At 42.9% G+C, this 15,339-nt stretch overlaps 1 protein-coding gene and 1 pseudogene across 4 annotated transcripts in view; both read right to left on the bottom strand.

The window, feature by feature from the left end:
• SLC28A3 (solute carrier family 28 member 3) overlaps nucleotides 1-4,188 on the bottom strand; it is a 66,889-nt gene extending 62,701 nt beyond the window's left edge. For all 4 annotated transcript variants that reach the window (XM_060410862.1, XM_042243078.2, XM_060410863.1 and 1 more), the window contains exon 1: nucleotides 3,973-4,188. In XM_060410862.1, coding sequence (XP_060266845.1) covers nucleotides 3,973-4,050 — 78 coding nt within the window. In that variant the 5' untranslated portion in view covers nucleotides 4,051-4,188. The remainder of the gene's footprint in view (nucleotides 1-3,972) is intronic.
• A 7,906-nt stretch (nucleotides 4,189-12,094) lies between these two features.
• LOC121818501 (dual specificity protein phosphatase 5-like) lies at nucleotides 12,095-12,963 on the bottom strand (annotated as a pseudogene).
• Between the last annotated feature and the right edge of the window lie 2,376 nt (nucleotides 12,964-15,339).

Below are 15,339 nucleotides of genomic sequence, written 5' to 3'. Positions count from 1 at the left end.
GCTTCATCTCCATCTTTATCTGAATGTTCGGTATCATCTGAATTTCAAACAACAGGCCTCAAAATGAAGTCATTCTCTTCCTTGCTCCAACCTGATTCCTAGATTTTCTATCTCTGTAAAGGGAATCACTTCTAAGTTGACATCTCAAGCTAGAAATGTGGATGTGTCGTTCTCTTTAACCTGAGTACCTAGAGCTTCTATTATTATGTGCACATTGTGCTAGGCTTGCTACTTTATGCCTCGCTGCCCCCCACTTCCAGATTCCTATTTTGAAAATTTCATGCCCTGAGTGGTATGTCAGGAGATGGAAACTTTGGGACGTGATTAACTCAACAGGGCAGAGCCTTTGTGAATGGGGTTAGTGTCTTTATAAAAAAAGACCTCAGAGAGCTCCCTGGTATTTTTGTCTTTGTGAGGATGGGGGCCTCACCAGATACTGAATCTGCTGATGCCTTGATCTTGGACCTCCCAGCCTCCAGAACTGCGAGAAATACATTTCTGTTTATAAGCCACCCAGTTCAAGATACTGGGTTGGCCAAAAAGTTTGTTCGGGACTTTGTCGACAAAGATTGGTATAGTCAAACCTACAGTTTTTCCAGTAGTCGTGAATGGATGTGAGAGTTTGACCATAAAGAAGGCTAAGCATCGAAGAACTGATGCTTTTGAACTGTAGTGCCGGAGAAGCCTCTCGAGAGTCCTTTGGACTGCAAGGAAATCAAACTAGTCAATCCTAAAGGAAATCAACCCTGAATATTCATGGAAGGACCGAAGCTGAAGCTCCAATACTTTGACCACCTGATGCAAAGAGCTGACTCATTGGAAAAGATCTTGATGCTGGGAAGGATTGAAGGCAGGGGAAGGGGGCAACAGAGGATAAGTTGCTTGGATAGCATCATCGACTCAATGGACATGAGTTTGAGCAAACTCCAGAAGATAGTGAAGGACAGGGAAGCCTGGCGTGCTGTAGTTCATAGGGTTGCAAAAAATCAGACAAGACTTAGCAGCTGAACAATAGCAAGCCACCTAGTCCGAGATATTGGGTTGGCCAAAAAGTTCGTTTGAGTTTTCCTGTAAGATTTTATGGGAAAAGCCTGAATGAACTTTTTGGCCAACACAGTATTTTGTTACAGCAGCCTGAGTGAATTAAGACTGTTTTTAAAGAAACCATATAGTACATATGTCGTTTACGTATATTACAGAGGAAGTCGTGGAAATATTCACGGGCAGGGGAGCTCTTATTCCTCTCCCTGACAATCCCACTGCAGGGGGGCCTCTAATTAGTATTAATACTGTCACCCAGCATCAGTTTCCATTGCCTATAACCTGGTTCTGACCATCAGACTAACCTAACTGGTATCTTAACCACACACAAATCTCTTCCCATTTCTATTCACCTTTAAGTAGTGCTGGAGTACTTTAATACTTTGATCATATAAGTTTTGATCGTTTCCTTCTTGAATATCTGATGAGCACACATGGAGGCCACATGGTCTAACACCAGCCTCCCCCACTCCCTTCACCCCACCAGCTCCACATCCTCTCTACCCAGAGCACACAGGCTCTTTCAGGTCCTGGGCCAGGGCGCAGGCAGTTCTCTTTGTTTGAGATGCTCTGTTCACAACCTTCCTTGTTTATCTGGGAAATCCTTGCCTACCCTTAAGCGACACCTGATGTTCTCTGAACATCTGTGACACAGAATAGTTTGTTATTCCCTGTTGAATTGGCTCTCTCCCTGGTGGTGGCCATATCTAGGGGGCAGTTAACAACCATGCTGAGTAAATAGGTGTCTCTGGAAATTCTTATTGAAGGTCTAGCACTGGACAGATAACCTGGTCAGTACTTGAACAATCTGTATCACTGGAGGCAGAGATGGTGAGGAGACATCTCACAGGTATCTTAATCTTGTCTTCCAGTAGTTACCGCCACATATTTCCTAGTCACTTCTCCACAATTTATTGACCCTGAAAGTGCAATCCTGCTTTCCTTTGTCTATATACTTCTCCACAATTTATCATCCTTTTAAAAAATTCTGAGTCTTACTGCTTCATTGGGATTTTTACTTTCTTTCTGTGAAATTTATGTGTACAGAAAATTAAAAATATTAATAAACTTTGTATGCCCTTTCTACTATTTAATCTCCCATTTGTCAGTTTAATTCACAGACCTTAGGAGCTGAATCTAGGACAGTAGAGGGAAGGATTTTCTCTCCCCTTCACTTACACCCTGTGAGATGAGCATGACTGTGATAAATACGCAGATGATGAAACTGAGGATCAGGGAAGTTACAATAACTTGCGGAAGACTCAGGACAACTCAGGGTTGAGTCAAACGCTTTTACCTTCCTTGTTCCTTTCTTTGCTATTGCTTAAACATTTGTTTTGCTTGTGTATTGAAGTTAAAGCCTAGGGGATTTCTGACATCTGTTCACATGGCTTCGCAGGTTGAGTGTCAGCTTAGGAAAGGAAGCATACTTGGGAAGAGCCTTGAAAAATCCCTGTCCCAGACCTAGTCAGAAAGCCTGGTATTTTCTGGAGACAGTCTCCTGTGGCATATGGACCTGGGCCAAGCAGCATTACTCACTCAGTGAGTTTTGGTTGATGACATAAGACAGTTTGCAAAACCCAGCTGTGTGGGGCAGGTACCCAGGCCTGATCTGACAGAGGATTTAATACCTGGTTTAAGAAAAAGGAACTCTGATCTGAATAAACATTTCTTCAAAGAGGACATATACATGACCAACAGGCACACAAAAAAGATGTTCAACACCGCTAGTTATTAGAGAAATACAAATCATATCACCTCACACCAGTCATAATGGCAATCAGCAAAAAATCCACAAACAGCAAATGCTGGAGGGGGTGTGGAGAGAAGGGAACCCTCCTACAGTGTTGGTGGAAATGTTAATTGGTACAGCCACTATGGAGAACAGTATGGAGGTTCCTTAAAAAACTAAAAATAGAGATACCATATGACCCTGCAATCTCACTGCTGGGCATATACTCAAAAAAAAAAAAAAAAGATCCAAAAGTATCCATGCACCCCAGTGTTCATTGCAGCACCATTTATCAAAGCCAAGAAATGGAAGCAACCTAAATGTCCATTGACAGAGGGGTGGATAAAGAAGATGTGGTGCATATACACAATGGAATAACAGCCATTAAAAAGAATGAAACACTGCCATTTGCAGCAATATGGATGAAACTAGAGAGTGCCATTCTGAGTGAAGTCAGGCAGAGAAGGAGAAATATTGTATGACACCCCTTATATGTGGAATCAAAAAAGAAATGACACAAATGAACTTATTTACAAAACAAAGAGACTCACAGACTTAGAAAATGAGCTTACGGTTGCTGGGGGAAGGTATACTTAGGGAGTTTGGGAAGGTCAAGTACACACTGCTATATTTAAAATGGATAACCAACAAGGATTGGAACTCTGCTCAATGTTATATGCCAGCTTGGGTGGGAGAGGGGGTTGAGGGATATTTAGGGCTGAGTCCCTTTGCTGTTCACAATCTGGTTAATTTACTATATCCCAATACAAAATAAAAAGTTTGAAGTTTGGTGGGAAAAAAAGAATACACATGTATACTTAAAGAAAGAGAGAGAGGAAGGAACTCTGAGGTGCTGATTACGTTCAGGATCTAGATTCTTCCCCATTCTTCCCCACTCACCAGTTCTTTGGGAAACTGTACGTAAATACTATATCCATGCCATATGAGCCCTAAACACAAGCAGGAGAGCAAAGTGTTGTTTTCAAGTGATAGGGCAGGTCAGGGATCAAAACAGGTTCAGTTAAGAGACTTTTCAGGTTTGTCAACCCAAGAAGGAAAGAATAATAGGCTTAAAGAGAACCATTAAGAACCTTATTTTATTACAATAAGACCTCTGCTTTAGTGAAGAAACTTGCCAGAAAGGCCAGGAAAGAACATTAATTACTTGGTCTTAAACATAAAACAAAAGCTCTGCTCACCTGAAAGCCACTGTTGCTGCAACCCTGGGCTGGGAGGGCCGCCACCCTCTGCAGCTCCACAGAGCTTTTGCTGCTCATGGACTTGGGCTCCGGAGTCTTTTCAGACGTCTGGGCTGGAGATCCGCTGTACCTGTGAAATCAAACACAGCTTCTGCTGAAGCCAGAATGCCACCTGCTGTCATAGGCACCAGGCCATCGATTCAGTTTGGGAACTTTGATCTAAATCTCCTGGTTGGGGTGGGGCAGGAGTGGCGAGGGGCGGGGTGTACGCTTTCCGGGCAGGTCCACCTACTTTATTAATCCTTCTTATTATCCCCATTCCTGCCCGTCGATTTTCACTCAGGGAAGAAGACTCCTGTGGTGCTCAAAACTGAAAAGAACATTTTCTCTACAGTCTTGAGTGAAAGAATCTAATTTCTGGGCTAGTGTTGGGCACTGGGAGTGGTGAGTGGCAGGAAACATAAGGGCTGGCTATTACCAAGTGACCAGGATTCTGTGCTAGGTCTGTGTTCTAGACATTACATATGGTGGTCTTGATTTATCTTGAAACAAAGGAAAACTGAGGTGTCCCTGAACATCACCTCAGTTAATCTCGGAGTAACAAAAGTTAATGGTTTGCTCAGGGCCATTTGGCTAATGAATGGACAGTGAAAAGTCAAATTCAGGTCTGGGGGATTCCAAAGCCTTCTTACTCTACCCCTGCCAGCAAACAGGGTCGCTTCAAAAAATTCAACTCCTAGAGGGACTTCCCTGGTGGCCTAGTGTTTAAGATTTCTAAGTGTTTAAAAATGGTCTAGATCAAAATATCTTAAAAATAAATCCAGCTCCTAGAAATGCAAAGATGTAGCAGGTAAATGAAAAGTGACCAACTTAAAAGATTCTTTCCTCTATGAAATTTTTAGCTATGGGATTTTTTTTCCCCCAAAACAGCAATCTCCCCTAGTACGTTTAAAATGAACTATCGTGCATCTATTCATTATTATAATTATGAGGTCTGTGCGGAAATGTGAAAAATGTTTATGTTAAGTGAAAAACTAAAATGTATAAATTGAATGCTGTGTACAGTAGACAAAGAATGGAAGAAGATATCAAATATTGCTGCTGCTGCTGCTGCTGCTAAGTTGCTTCAGTCGCGTCCGACTCTGTGTGACCCCAGAGACGGCAGCCCACCAGGCTCCCCCGTCCCTGGGATTCTCCAGGCAAGAACACTGGAGTGGGTTGCCATTTCCTTCTCCAATACATGAAAGTGAAAAGTGAAAATGAAGTCGCTCAGTCGTGTCTGACCCTCAGCGACCCCATGGACTGCAGCCCACCAGACTCCTCCATCCATGGGATTTGCCAGGCAAGAGTACTGGAGTGGGGTGCCATTGCCTTCTCTGTATCAAATATTACTAGTGGTTATTTCTGGGTTGTGGTTTTTTTTTAATCCTCTGCATGTTTTATTTTATTTATTTATTGGGATTGCACTGGGTCTACATTGCTGCTTTCAGATTTTCTCTAACTGTGGTGAATGGGGGCTACTCATCCTTGTAGTTCACAGGCCTCAGTAATTGCAGCACGTGGGCTCAGGAGCTGTGGCTCCCAGGCTCTAGAGTTCAGTCTCAGTAGTTATGGTGCATGGGCTTAGCTGTTCCATGGCACGTGGGATCTTCCTGGACCAGGGATCGAACATGTGACTCCTACATTGGCAGGCAGACTCTTATCCACTGTACCACCACTACCAGGGAAGTCCTGGGTTGTGGTTTTATGGGTGGTTGCTATTTTCTCTTTCATCCTTTACTAAATTTTCTATAAAAGTGTGATTTACTATCATTATCATCATATTGAATATATGTATACACACATATGTGTATATATGAACACATATACATGTATACATATATACAATATGATGATATGAACATATATACACACGTGTGTGTGTGTATGTTAAGAGCTCATTGGACCTATACTGCCTGGGTTCAAATCCTGGCTCTGCTGCTCACTACAGAAAACTATAACTCAGCTCAAGATCTAAACCCAGCCTTCTGCCTGTCCTTAGGCAGCCCCAGAGCTAAGAATGGTTTCTAGATCTTAAAACAGTTGAAAAAATTGAAAGGATGAATATTTCATGACATACATAAACTATATGAAATTGAAATTTCAGTGTTCATAAATAAAATTTTGTTTGCACAGAAACATGCCCGTTCATTTCTGTATTGTCTATGGCTGCTCAAGACTCAATCTAGTTTATAGTTGGAGAGGATCCTTATTCTCCAAAGAAAAAGAAAAACCTTCATTCTTCTGTTTATGGTTGTAATTGCAGGAATGTGATTCAAATGTCTTGACATTCTTACAGGTATTGTTATATGAAACTTTTAAAAGGCAACAACCCAGTATTTTCTCTTCCCCTAGGCTGTAGCCAGCATGTTTGAAAAGATACAAGCATATTTGAGAGCAGGTCACAGTACCAGCAAGATCACACTACAGTGTTGATTTAAAGGCACAATGACCTGTTTATTTCATTCTAAGGCAATACCAGCTAAAAGGAAAACTTGAGAGCTACTTAGGGCAAATTGCATGTACAAGCAGGATGCTAAAATGCAAAACTAGATAGTCATTTCCAGAGAAGTATTAACTTAAAATGCTATCTATCTGAAACTTTTGGTTAAAAGCTTTTAGAAGTAATGAAAATTCTGACTTTCTTGGCAGCACAAGAATTAACTTGGGACTATTCATGGGACTATCACTTGATGGTACCTTGGTAGAAACTATGGCTCATTTTAAACAATTTGGAGATAGGCATTGTGATCGGAAAATGAGATGAAAGACCCTTGCAACTTTCCAAGACCACATATTAAATCATTCCCCAGTTACGCAGAATCATTATTTGTAAGGAATAATCTATGCCAAGGCCTGGGAAATTGTCTCTTAATTCCACTGCATCAGCTATTTTCATCGCTGCTGCTGCTGCTGCTGCTGCTGCTAAGTCGCTTCAGTCGTCTCCGACTCTGTGCGACCCCATAGACGGGGGCCCACTGTCTCTGGGATTCTCCAGGCAAGAATACTGGAGTGGGTTGCAGGGTTCCTCAAACTCAATTTTAAACTTTGAAACCACTGCATAGCAATCAAATCACTAGACTTTTTAATCAAGGGATGTATGTTCTATTCCATTCCGTAAAAGTTGGCTTTTAGACCCAAAACCATAGACTGTATATACAAATTCAAATATTAAAGAAAAACAAAGAACCTCCCAACCCCCTTCAAATTTATTAAAAATTTGCAAGTAAAAAATTATAAACACATGATAGTAGATCTTGCTTCATGTACGTAGTTCTATAGTAAGATCATTCTTTTCCTTTTGGTGATATATTTCCAAAAAGAGTAAAATGAATTAAAAAAAATTGTCCATAACATTTCTCACATGTTGAGAACAATGTATTACATGTTTCAGCGTGATTTTTATCTGCTCCTGCTGTCATCCCTGGAAGGACATTCCACGTACTACAGATTAACATTTTTTTTAAAATACATTTTGAAGTAGTTTAGTAAACTAAGAATGTAATCCTGTGATGGCTACAAACCTTAGTCTAACCAACCTGAATTTTTGAGTTGGTTAGTTAGATTAAGAGAGAATCCAAGAGTGAGAAAAAGAAAAGCAATAATGTGTGTTTTACTTGGGTTTCTCTTACCTTGGACGTGGGGTATTTCTTCACAGCTGCTCCAGGAAAGTGCAGCTGCTGCTCCTTACATTGGACTAGGGGTATCTCCTCACTGCCGCCCCTTCTGACCTTGAACGTGGAGTAGCTCCCCTTGGCCAGCACCTCCCTGCCGCCGCCCATGGCCTCGGGCATGGGGTAGCTCCTCTCAGCTGCTCCTGCACCGCCTTTGTAGATATGCAGATGACACACCCTTATTGCAAAAAGTGAAGAGGAACTAAAAAACCTCTTGACGAAAGTGAAAGAGGAGAGTGAAAAAGTTGGCTCATAGCTCAACATTCAGAAAATGAAGATCATGGCATCTGGTCCCATCACTTCATGGGAAATAGATGGGAAACAGTAGAAACAGTGTCAGACTTTATTTTTGGGGGCTGCAAAATCACTGCAGATGGTGACTGCAGCCATGAAATTAAAAGAAGCTTACTCTTTGGAAGGAAAGTTATGAGCAACCTAGATAGCATATTGAAAAGCAGAGACATTCCTTTGCCAACAAAGGTCCGTCTAGTCAAGGCTATGGTTTTTCCAGTAGTCATGTATGGATGTGAGAGTTGGACTGTGAAGAAGGCTGAGCACCGAAGAACTGATGCTTTTGAACTGTGAAGAAGATGCTTTTGAACTTGAGAAGACTTTTGAGAGTCCCTTGGACTGCAAGGAGATCCAACCAGTCCATTCTAAAGGAGATCAGTCCTGGGTGTTCATTGGAAAGACTGATGCTAAAGCTGAAACTTCAATATTTTGGCCACCCCATGTGAAGAGGTGACTCATTGGAAAAGAGTCTGACACTGGGAGGGATTGGGGGCAGGAGGAGAAGGAGACAACAGAGTATGAGATGGTTGCATGGCATCACTGACTCGATGGACACGAGTCTGAGTGAACTCCGAGAGTTGGTGATGGACAGGGAGGCCTGGCGCGCTGCAATTTATGGGGTTGCAAAGAGTCAGACATGACTGAGCGACTGAGCTGAACTGAATGTGTGTTTGAAATAGAAAATACTTTGAGATGTTTCTCCAACAAAATCATCTTTGAAGTTAGATTTTGCTTTTCAACACCCCCACTACAGAGCTGGTATAGGAAAGGCCAGGTGTAGAATCTGCTGCCTGGATAATGCCCACACATGATTTACAATTACTTGGCCTTATGGATCACTTTAGTTATAATCCTTAGACAGATGATCTTGGTACAATGGTGGGCCAGTAAAGCAAAAGGGAAGAGAACTAGCATCTGTTGATCATTGTCATGCACCTTTTAGGTACTTATAGTGCTTCCATTTCATCTTTGCAACAGCCCTACAAATGAGGTGCTAATAGCCCCATTTCACAGATGAAACACTTGAGGCTCAGGGGACGAAGTGACTTTTCCAAGAACATAACTAGTAAGTGGCAACATCGTGATTTGAGCCTAAGTGTCTGAAACCTAGACCTGTCAAGAGCTAAGTTCTGGAAGGAAATAAAGCCCAAGAGAAGCACAACTGAGTTAATACCCAAAAGTGTTCAGTCTGCTAGTGGGAAAAGCAAACTACAACCAAGATGAATGGAAAAAGCTTAATAAAATGGAAAAAAGCTGAGTTTAATCCATCTGCATACTTTGAAATCCCCAAAAGATGTGCCAGTGCTTCACTGAGGTAATTCCTAAGAAGCCCCAAGAGTTGACCTGTCATATCTGATTCCACTGGAAGTGAATGTTTGGACCTGCAAATGACAGGAGGGCAGGGATGGTACCCACCTTAGTCTCTGTATTTAGCATCACTTAGAGCAGAGCAGACTCAAGGCTGAATAGCTTGTCTATTGACCAAAGGAGGAAACTGGAAACCCCTGCATTCCCATTGTCCCAGGAATCTGTGTGAACTGTATAATGAACTGTGAAGGAGGTTAGCGCCCATGGCTGGCCCTGCCCAAGAACCAGCACTGGGAGGAGGGTGAAATAAGCAGAATCTAGGGTGCATGTTTTAAGTGAGTACAGGGTCAGGACATGAGAGTGAGAGCCTTCTTAAATGTTGTACCCCAGACCCCCTGCCCAGCTCACCCTACTCCTGGTCCTGCCACAAACAAGCCCTGAGTTTGTTTTGGATCAGTGTAAGGTAGCAGTTAAGCATGTAGGCTCTGGGCTCAGTCTAGCTGCCAACCCAGGCTCTGCCTCTTACTAACGCTAACTAGCTGGAACCTCAGGCAAATTACTCACCAGAAACCTCTCTAAATATCTGTTGTTACCTGCAAAACGAGGTTCGGAATTTTGCCTACCTTCTAACAGGCCTACTGGGAGAGTTTGATGGGGTACCACATGGAAAGTGTCTGGTGCATTGTAGGAAGACGGCACACACTCAAGATTCCAGGGCAAATCTGCCAGCAGCTGCCCCAAAAGGCAACCCAGGGGAAACATTCTTCATTCTTTTTCAGTGCATGAGAAAACAAGACACGGTTTGCAAGGCCATGGGAGGTGGTTTTGGATGGTCAGCTAAATAAGGCTGCTACTATAAAAAAATATTGCAATCTGTGGAGCAGAGACCACTCAAATGTGTTTTCTTCACCATTTTGCAACTGTGATGGCAAGAATTATGAATGGATGCTAAAGTTAGTGGCTGGCAGAATTTGATGAGAAGGACATTTATGTGCTTCTTTGTGTCTCCCCACAAAGTATGTGTTAATCAAAGAAAAAGTAAGAGAAACTTTACAATGGGGAAACCTGGAGGATACCACCTTACCAAACAGTCACCAGAAATGGGGGAAAGTGACATTCTGTGCCTCCTGATATGAGCACTGAGCAGGACACCACATCACTTTTGTGGAATTATTGCCCCAAATGTATAACCTGAGTCTAATTGGGGCCAGTTGGGGGATGTTTTACAAAATAACTGGACTATATTTCTCAAAATTGTTATGTTTGTAGAAGACAAAGAAGACAGAGAGTCCATCTCAGATTACAGACTACCAAAGATATTTGACAGATAAATGCAGTACATCATCCTGGAGTGAGTCCTGTACCAAGGGGGAGGTCTGTTATAAAGACCAACATAGGGACAACTGAGCACATTTGAATTTTGGTCATAGTAAGGTATAATCTTAAATTTCCTCATATTGATAATGATACTATGGTTATGTTAGAGAATGACCTCAGGAAATAGACTTTGGAATATGGAGGAATAAAGGGGTATGATGTCTATAATTTATTCCTTAGTGGTTCAGAGCAAAACGACACTCAAATGTATATGAGAGCTATTGAGGTATTATATAAAGCTAATGAGGTGTTACAAAATAAAAAGATACAAAAAGATGTGAATTATTCATATATGCTAATTATAAATTTAACCTCTGTGTCGTGTGTGTGGACAGGGACATTAATTTGCATACACATGTTTCCCTTTTACTTTTTTATTTTGCACAATAAAAACAACAACAATCAGTAACATACTGCTTTTCTTCACATCTGTATGATTTTAAGAAATTGCTTTTTCTCCTGGAGAAATAGCTTATAGATGAAACAAATAGTATCAAATTGTGAAATCTGCGAACCTCAGAAGTCAATAGCGTGAAGCCTACTCCCAGGGGCAGGGAAGAAAACAAGTGTCATGAGAGAAGAGGCAGGCAGGCATAAGGAGGGCAAGCTGGGGAAATGAATGTTTCCAATGCCACTGACTCAGAACACACAGTAGTTACGCTTTTCCTTCTTCACTTTAAAGGGTGATTTGTGGTCTGTAGTCTGAAGAATGACTTCAAATGACACATGAGCTGCTTTGAAGAGACATACAACAAGAAAGTTTCAAGAACAATAAGAATCACTCTAAAGGTCTAGGTCCCAGAAAGAACCCACAGTGAAAAGCAAAGTCAGAGAGCTGATGTCTTGCTGCTTCAGCCAACCACCTCCACTGGACCCATGAAGGAGTCTCAACAGCATTTGAGGGAGAGTTCAAATCAGCATATATATGGTGTCCTTACAAACCCTGTAGGGTTACTTTCCTGACCAGATGGTGACAGCTTATGCCCTGAAGAAGCACAGACAGAGATTTCCAAAGTTAAATAAGGTGGAAAATGAATTGGCTTCATAGCCTCCTTTTCTTCTAGTCTAACAACAGCTTTCCCCTCCTGGCTCCCCACCCTCTGTTCCTGCAGGTACTTATTGCCTTATGCTTAAGGCAATGAAGCAGTGAACTTTGAAGTTCAAGAACCGGGCAGTCCTAAGGACAGGACGTCTGGAGGCCCAGGAGCCACATGCACTGTGTTCTCATAACGGCTGGGCCTGCCTTCAGTCCTGAGAACCTATCCCTGAAGTCAGTAAAGCTCATTTGCAAGCTTGATGACCACTCACTGTTCCACGGGGATAGTATGACATGAAAACCTGAGGTTTTCAGTGTTGCACGGGTCTGAAATATCTGTGAGTTTAGAAAACAAAACCACAGTTGTTCCTGGCTGGGCTGGTGCCCCAACCCAGTCCTAGTACGGCAGTGCTGTGGCTATGGGCTCCCGCTGAGCTCTGAGACCCTGAGGAGGGTCAGCACTGGTACCAGCATGAAGCTGGCACATGCAGCGGGAGCCTGGCACGACAGCGCTCAGTGATGGTGAGGCGGCCATGAATGAAGGACCGACTGCCGCCCTCCGCAGGAGGGAGCCGGGGAGTGGCTTGGAAGGCAGGATCTCAGAGCCGTAGTGCAGGAGCTGGCCTGGGAGGCCGAAGAGGAGGCGGTTACTCCTCCTCTTCTTGAGGGATTGAAGGCCTCCTTCAGGCAGAACTGCTTGGTCTTTGTGAGGTTAACTTTGCAGATGGTAGGTGAATGAGGAGCCCAGTTTCACGGTGGACCAGGGCCTTTCCTTTCTTTCCCTGACATTCTGTGAAGCCTATGGCTTCTTGAAAGTGGGAGCTAATGTCAAACTTGGGACTGTCTTCTGCAGGGACCCCTTTGTAGTGTAGATGGGCTGGGCAGGCCTCGTAGATCTGTAGGAGACATTCAGTGGGGCTGTGAAATGCAGATTGGTGAGGATAACACTTGGATGCATGGCAGGCGTTTCCAAGGTTGAGGAACAGAAGGACTGTAACAGGGCTGCCGTGTTCAACAGCTGGCCAATAGCTGATGTGAGCACTGGTTCCCATTCTGTCTATTGAGGGCTCTCTTACCTTCAACCTTGTCTTGTGAAATAAGTATTATGTCCATGCAGTGCTCAGGATATTCCAGTTAAAAGGTCTCATATCCCCCTTTGAGGAAGTAGATCTGTGGGGCTGGGGCCAACAGACAGCCAGGTGTCACCAGAACACACAGTGCAACCGCCTCCCCCTGGCCTGGCTGCTCCCTGCCCCAGAAACTCATATTTATTTGGCTGTGCCACACAGCTTTGCAGATTCTTACTTAGTTCCTTGATCAGGGATTGAACCTGCATCCTCAGCAGTGAAAGCATGCAGTCCTAACAACGGGACATCCAGAGAACTCAGAAACCCTAATTTCTATTTTTTACATCTCTGAAACTACGTTACTCCATATATTTCCTGCCCCCTCACCCCATGTGGTTAAATACAGATTCCAAACATATTTTACTATTCATGTGCAGAGTTGGGATGGACTTATTAACAACAGCAAAGATTCTGCTACTTAAAAAGATTAAGGTTTTTGGAATAGGGGTTTTCTTTTACATAATATATCTTTAAACCAGTAAAACTTGTCATTTCTAGGTCAAATTATGTGACTTAGAATAATAGAGATGCCCCAAGTAATTGTCAGTTCAGTTCAGTCACTCAGTTGTGTCCGACTCTTTGCCACCCCATGAATCACAGCACGCCAGGTCTCCCTCCATCACCAACTCCCAGAGTTCACTCAGACTCATGTCCATCGAGTCAGTGATCCCATCCTGTCATCTCATCCTCTGTTGTCCCCTTCTCCTCTTGCCCCCAATCCCTCCCAGCATCAGAGTCTTTTCCAATGAGTCAACACTTCGCATGAGGTGGCCAGAGTATTGGAGTTTCAGCTTCAGCATCATTCCCTCCAAAGAACAACCAGGGCTGATCTTCAGAATGGCTGGGTTGGATCTCCTAGCAGTCCAAGGGACTCTCAAGAGTTTTCTCCAAAACCACAGCTCAAAACATAAATTCTTCAGCGCTCAGCTTTCTTCACAGTCCAACTCTCACATCCATACATGACCACTGGAAAAACCATAGCCTTGACTAGACAGACCTTTGTTGGAAAAGCAATGTCTCTGCTTTTCAGTATGCTGTCTAGGTTGGTCATAACTTTCCTTCCAAGGAGTAAGCATCTTTTAATTTCATGGCTGCAATCACCATCTGCAGTGATTTTGGAGCCCCCTAAAATAAAGTCTGACACTGTTTCCACTGTTTTCCTTTCTATTTCCCATGAAGTGATGGGACCAGATGCCATGATCTTCGTTTTCTGAATGTCGAGCTTTAAGCCAACTTTCTCGCTCTCCTCTTTCACTTTCATCAAGAGGCTTTTTAGCTCCTCTTCACTTTCTGCCATAAGGGTGGTGTCATCTGCATATCTGAGGTTATTGAGATTTCTCCCTGCAATCTTGATTCCAGCTTGTGCTTCTTCCAGCCCAGCATTTCTCATGATGTACTCTGCATAGAAGTTAAATAAGCAGGGTGACAATATACAGCCTTGACGTACTCCTTTTCCTATTTGGAACCAGTCTGTTGTTCCATGTCCAGTTCTAACTGTTGCTTCCTGACCTGCATATAGGTTTCTCAAGAGGCAGGTCAGGTGGTCTGTATTCCCATCTCTTTCAGAATTTTCCACAGTTTATTGTGATCCACACAGTCAAAGGCTTTGGCATAGTCAATAAACCAGAAATAGATGTTTTTCTGGAACTCTCTTGCTTTTCCAATGATCAGCAGATGTTGACAATTTGATCTGTGGTTCCTCTGCCTTTTCTAAAATCAGCTTGAACATCTGGAAGTTCATGGTTCATATATTGCTGAAGCCTGGTTTGGAGAATTTTGAGCATTACTTTACCAGCGTGTGACATGAGTGCAATTGTGTGGTAGTTTGAGCATTCTTTGGCATTGCCTTTCTTTGGGATTGGAATGAAAACTGACCTTTTCCAGTCCTGTGGCCACTGCTGAGTTTTCCAAATTTGCTGGCATATTGAGTGCAGCACTTTCACAGCATCATCTTTCAGGATTTGAATTAGCTCAAATGGAGTTCTACCACCTCCGCTAGCTTTGTTCGTAGTGATGTTTTCTAAGGCCCATTTGACTTCCCATTCCAGGATGTCTGGCTCTAGGTGAGTGATCACACCATCGTGATTATCTGGGTCATGAAGATCTTTTTGTACAGTGCTTCTGTGTATTCTTGCCACCTCTTCTTAATATCTTCTGCTTCTGTTAGGTCCATACCATTTCTGTCCTTTATCGAGCCCATCTTTGCATGAAGTATTCCCTTGGTATCTCTAATTTTCTTGAAGAGATCTCTGGTCTTACTCATTCTGTTGTTTTCCTCTATTTCTTTGCACTGATCACTGAGGAAGGCTTTCTTATCTCTTCTTGCTATTCTTTTGGAACTCTGCATTCAGATGCTTATATCTTTCCTTTTATCCTCTGATTTTTGCTTCTCTTCTTTTCACAGCTATTTGTAAGGCCTCCCCAGACAGCCATTTTGCTTTTTTGCATTTCTTTTCCATGGGGATGGTCTTGATCCCTGTCTCCTGTACAATGTCACAAACCTCCGTCCAGAGTT

The sequence above is a fragment of the Ovis aries genome, chromosome 2, assembly GCF_016772045.2.
Source record: "Ovis aries strain OAR_USU_Benz2616 breed Rambouillet chromosome 2, ARS-UI_Ramb_v3.0, whole genome shotgun sequence".
In the NCBI taxonomy this organism is placed as follows: domain Eukaryota; kingdom Metazoa; phylum Chordata; class Mammalia; order Artiodactyla; family Bovidae; genus Ovis; species Ovis aries.
This window is presented reverse-complemented; position numbering and strand designations above follow the sequence as displayed.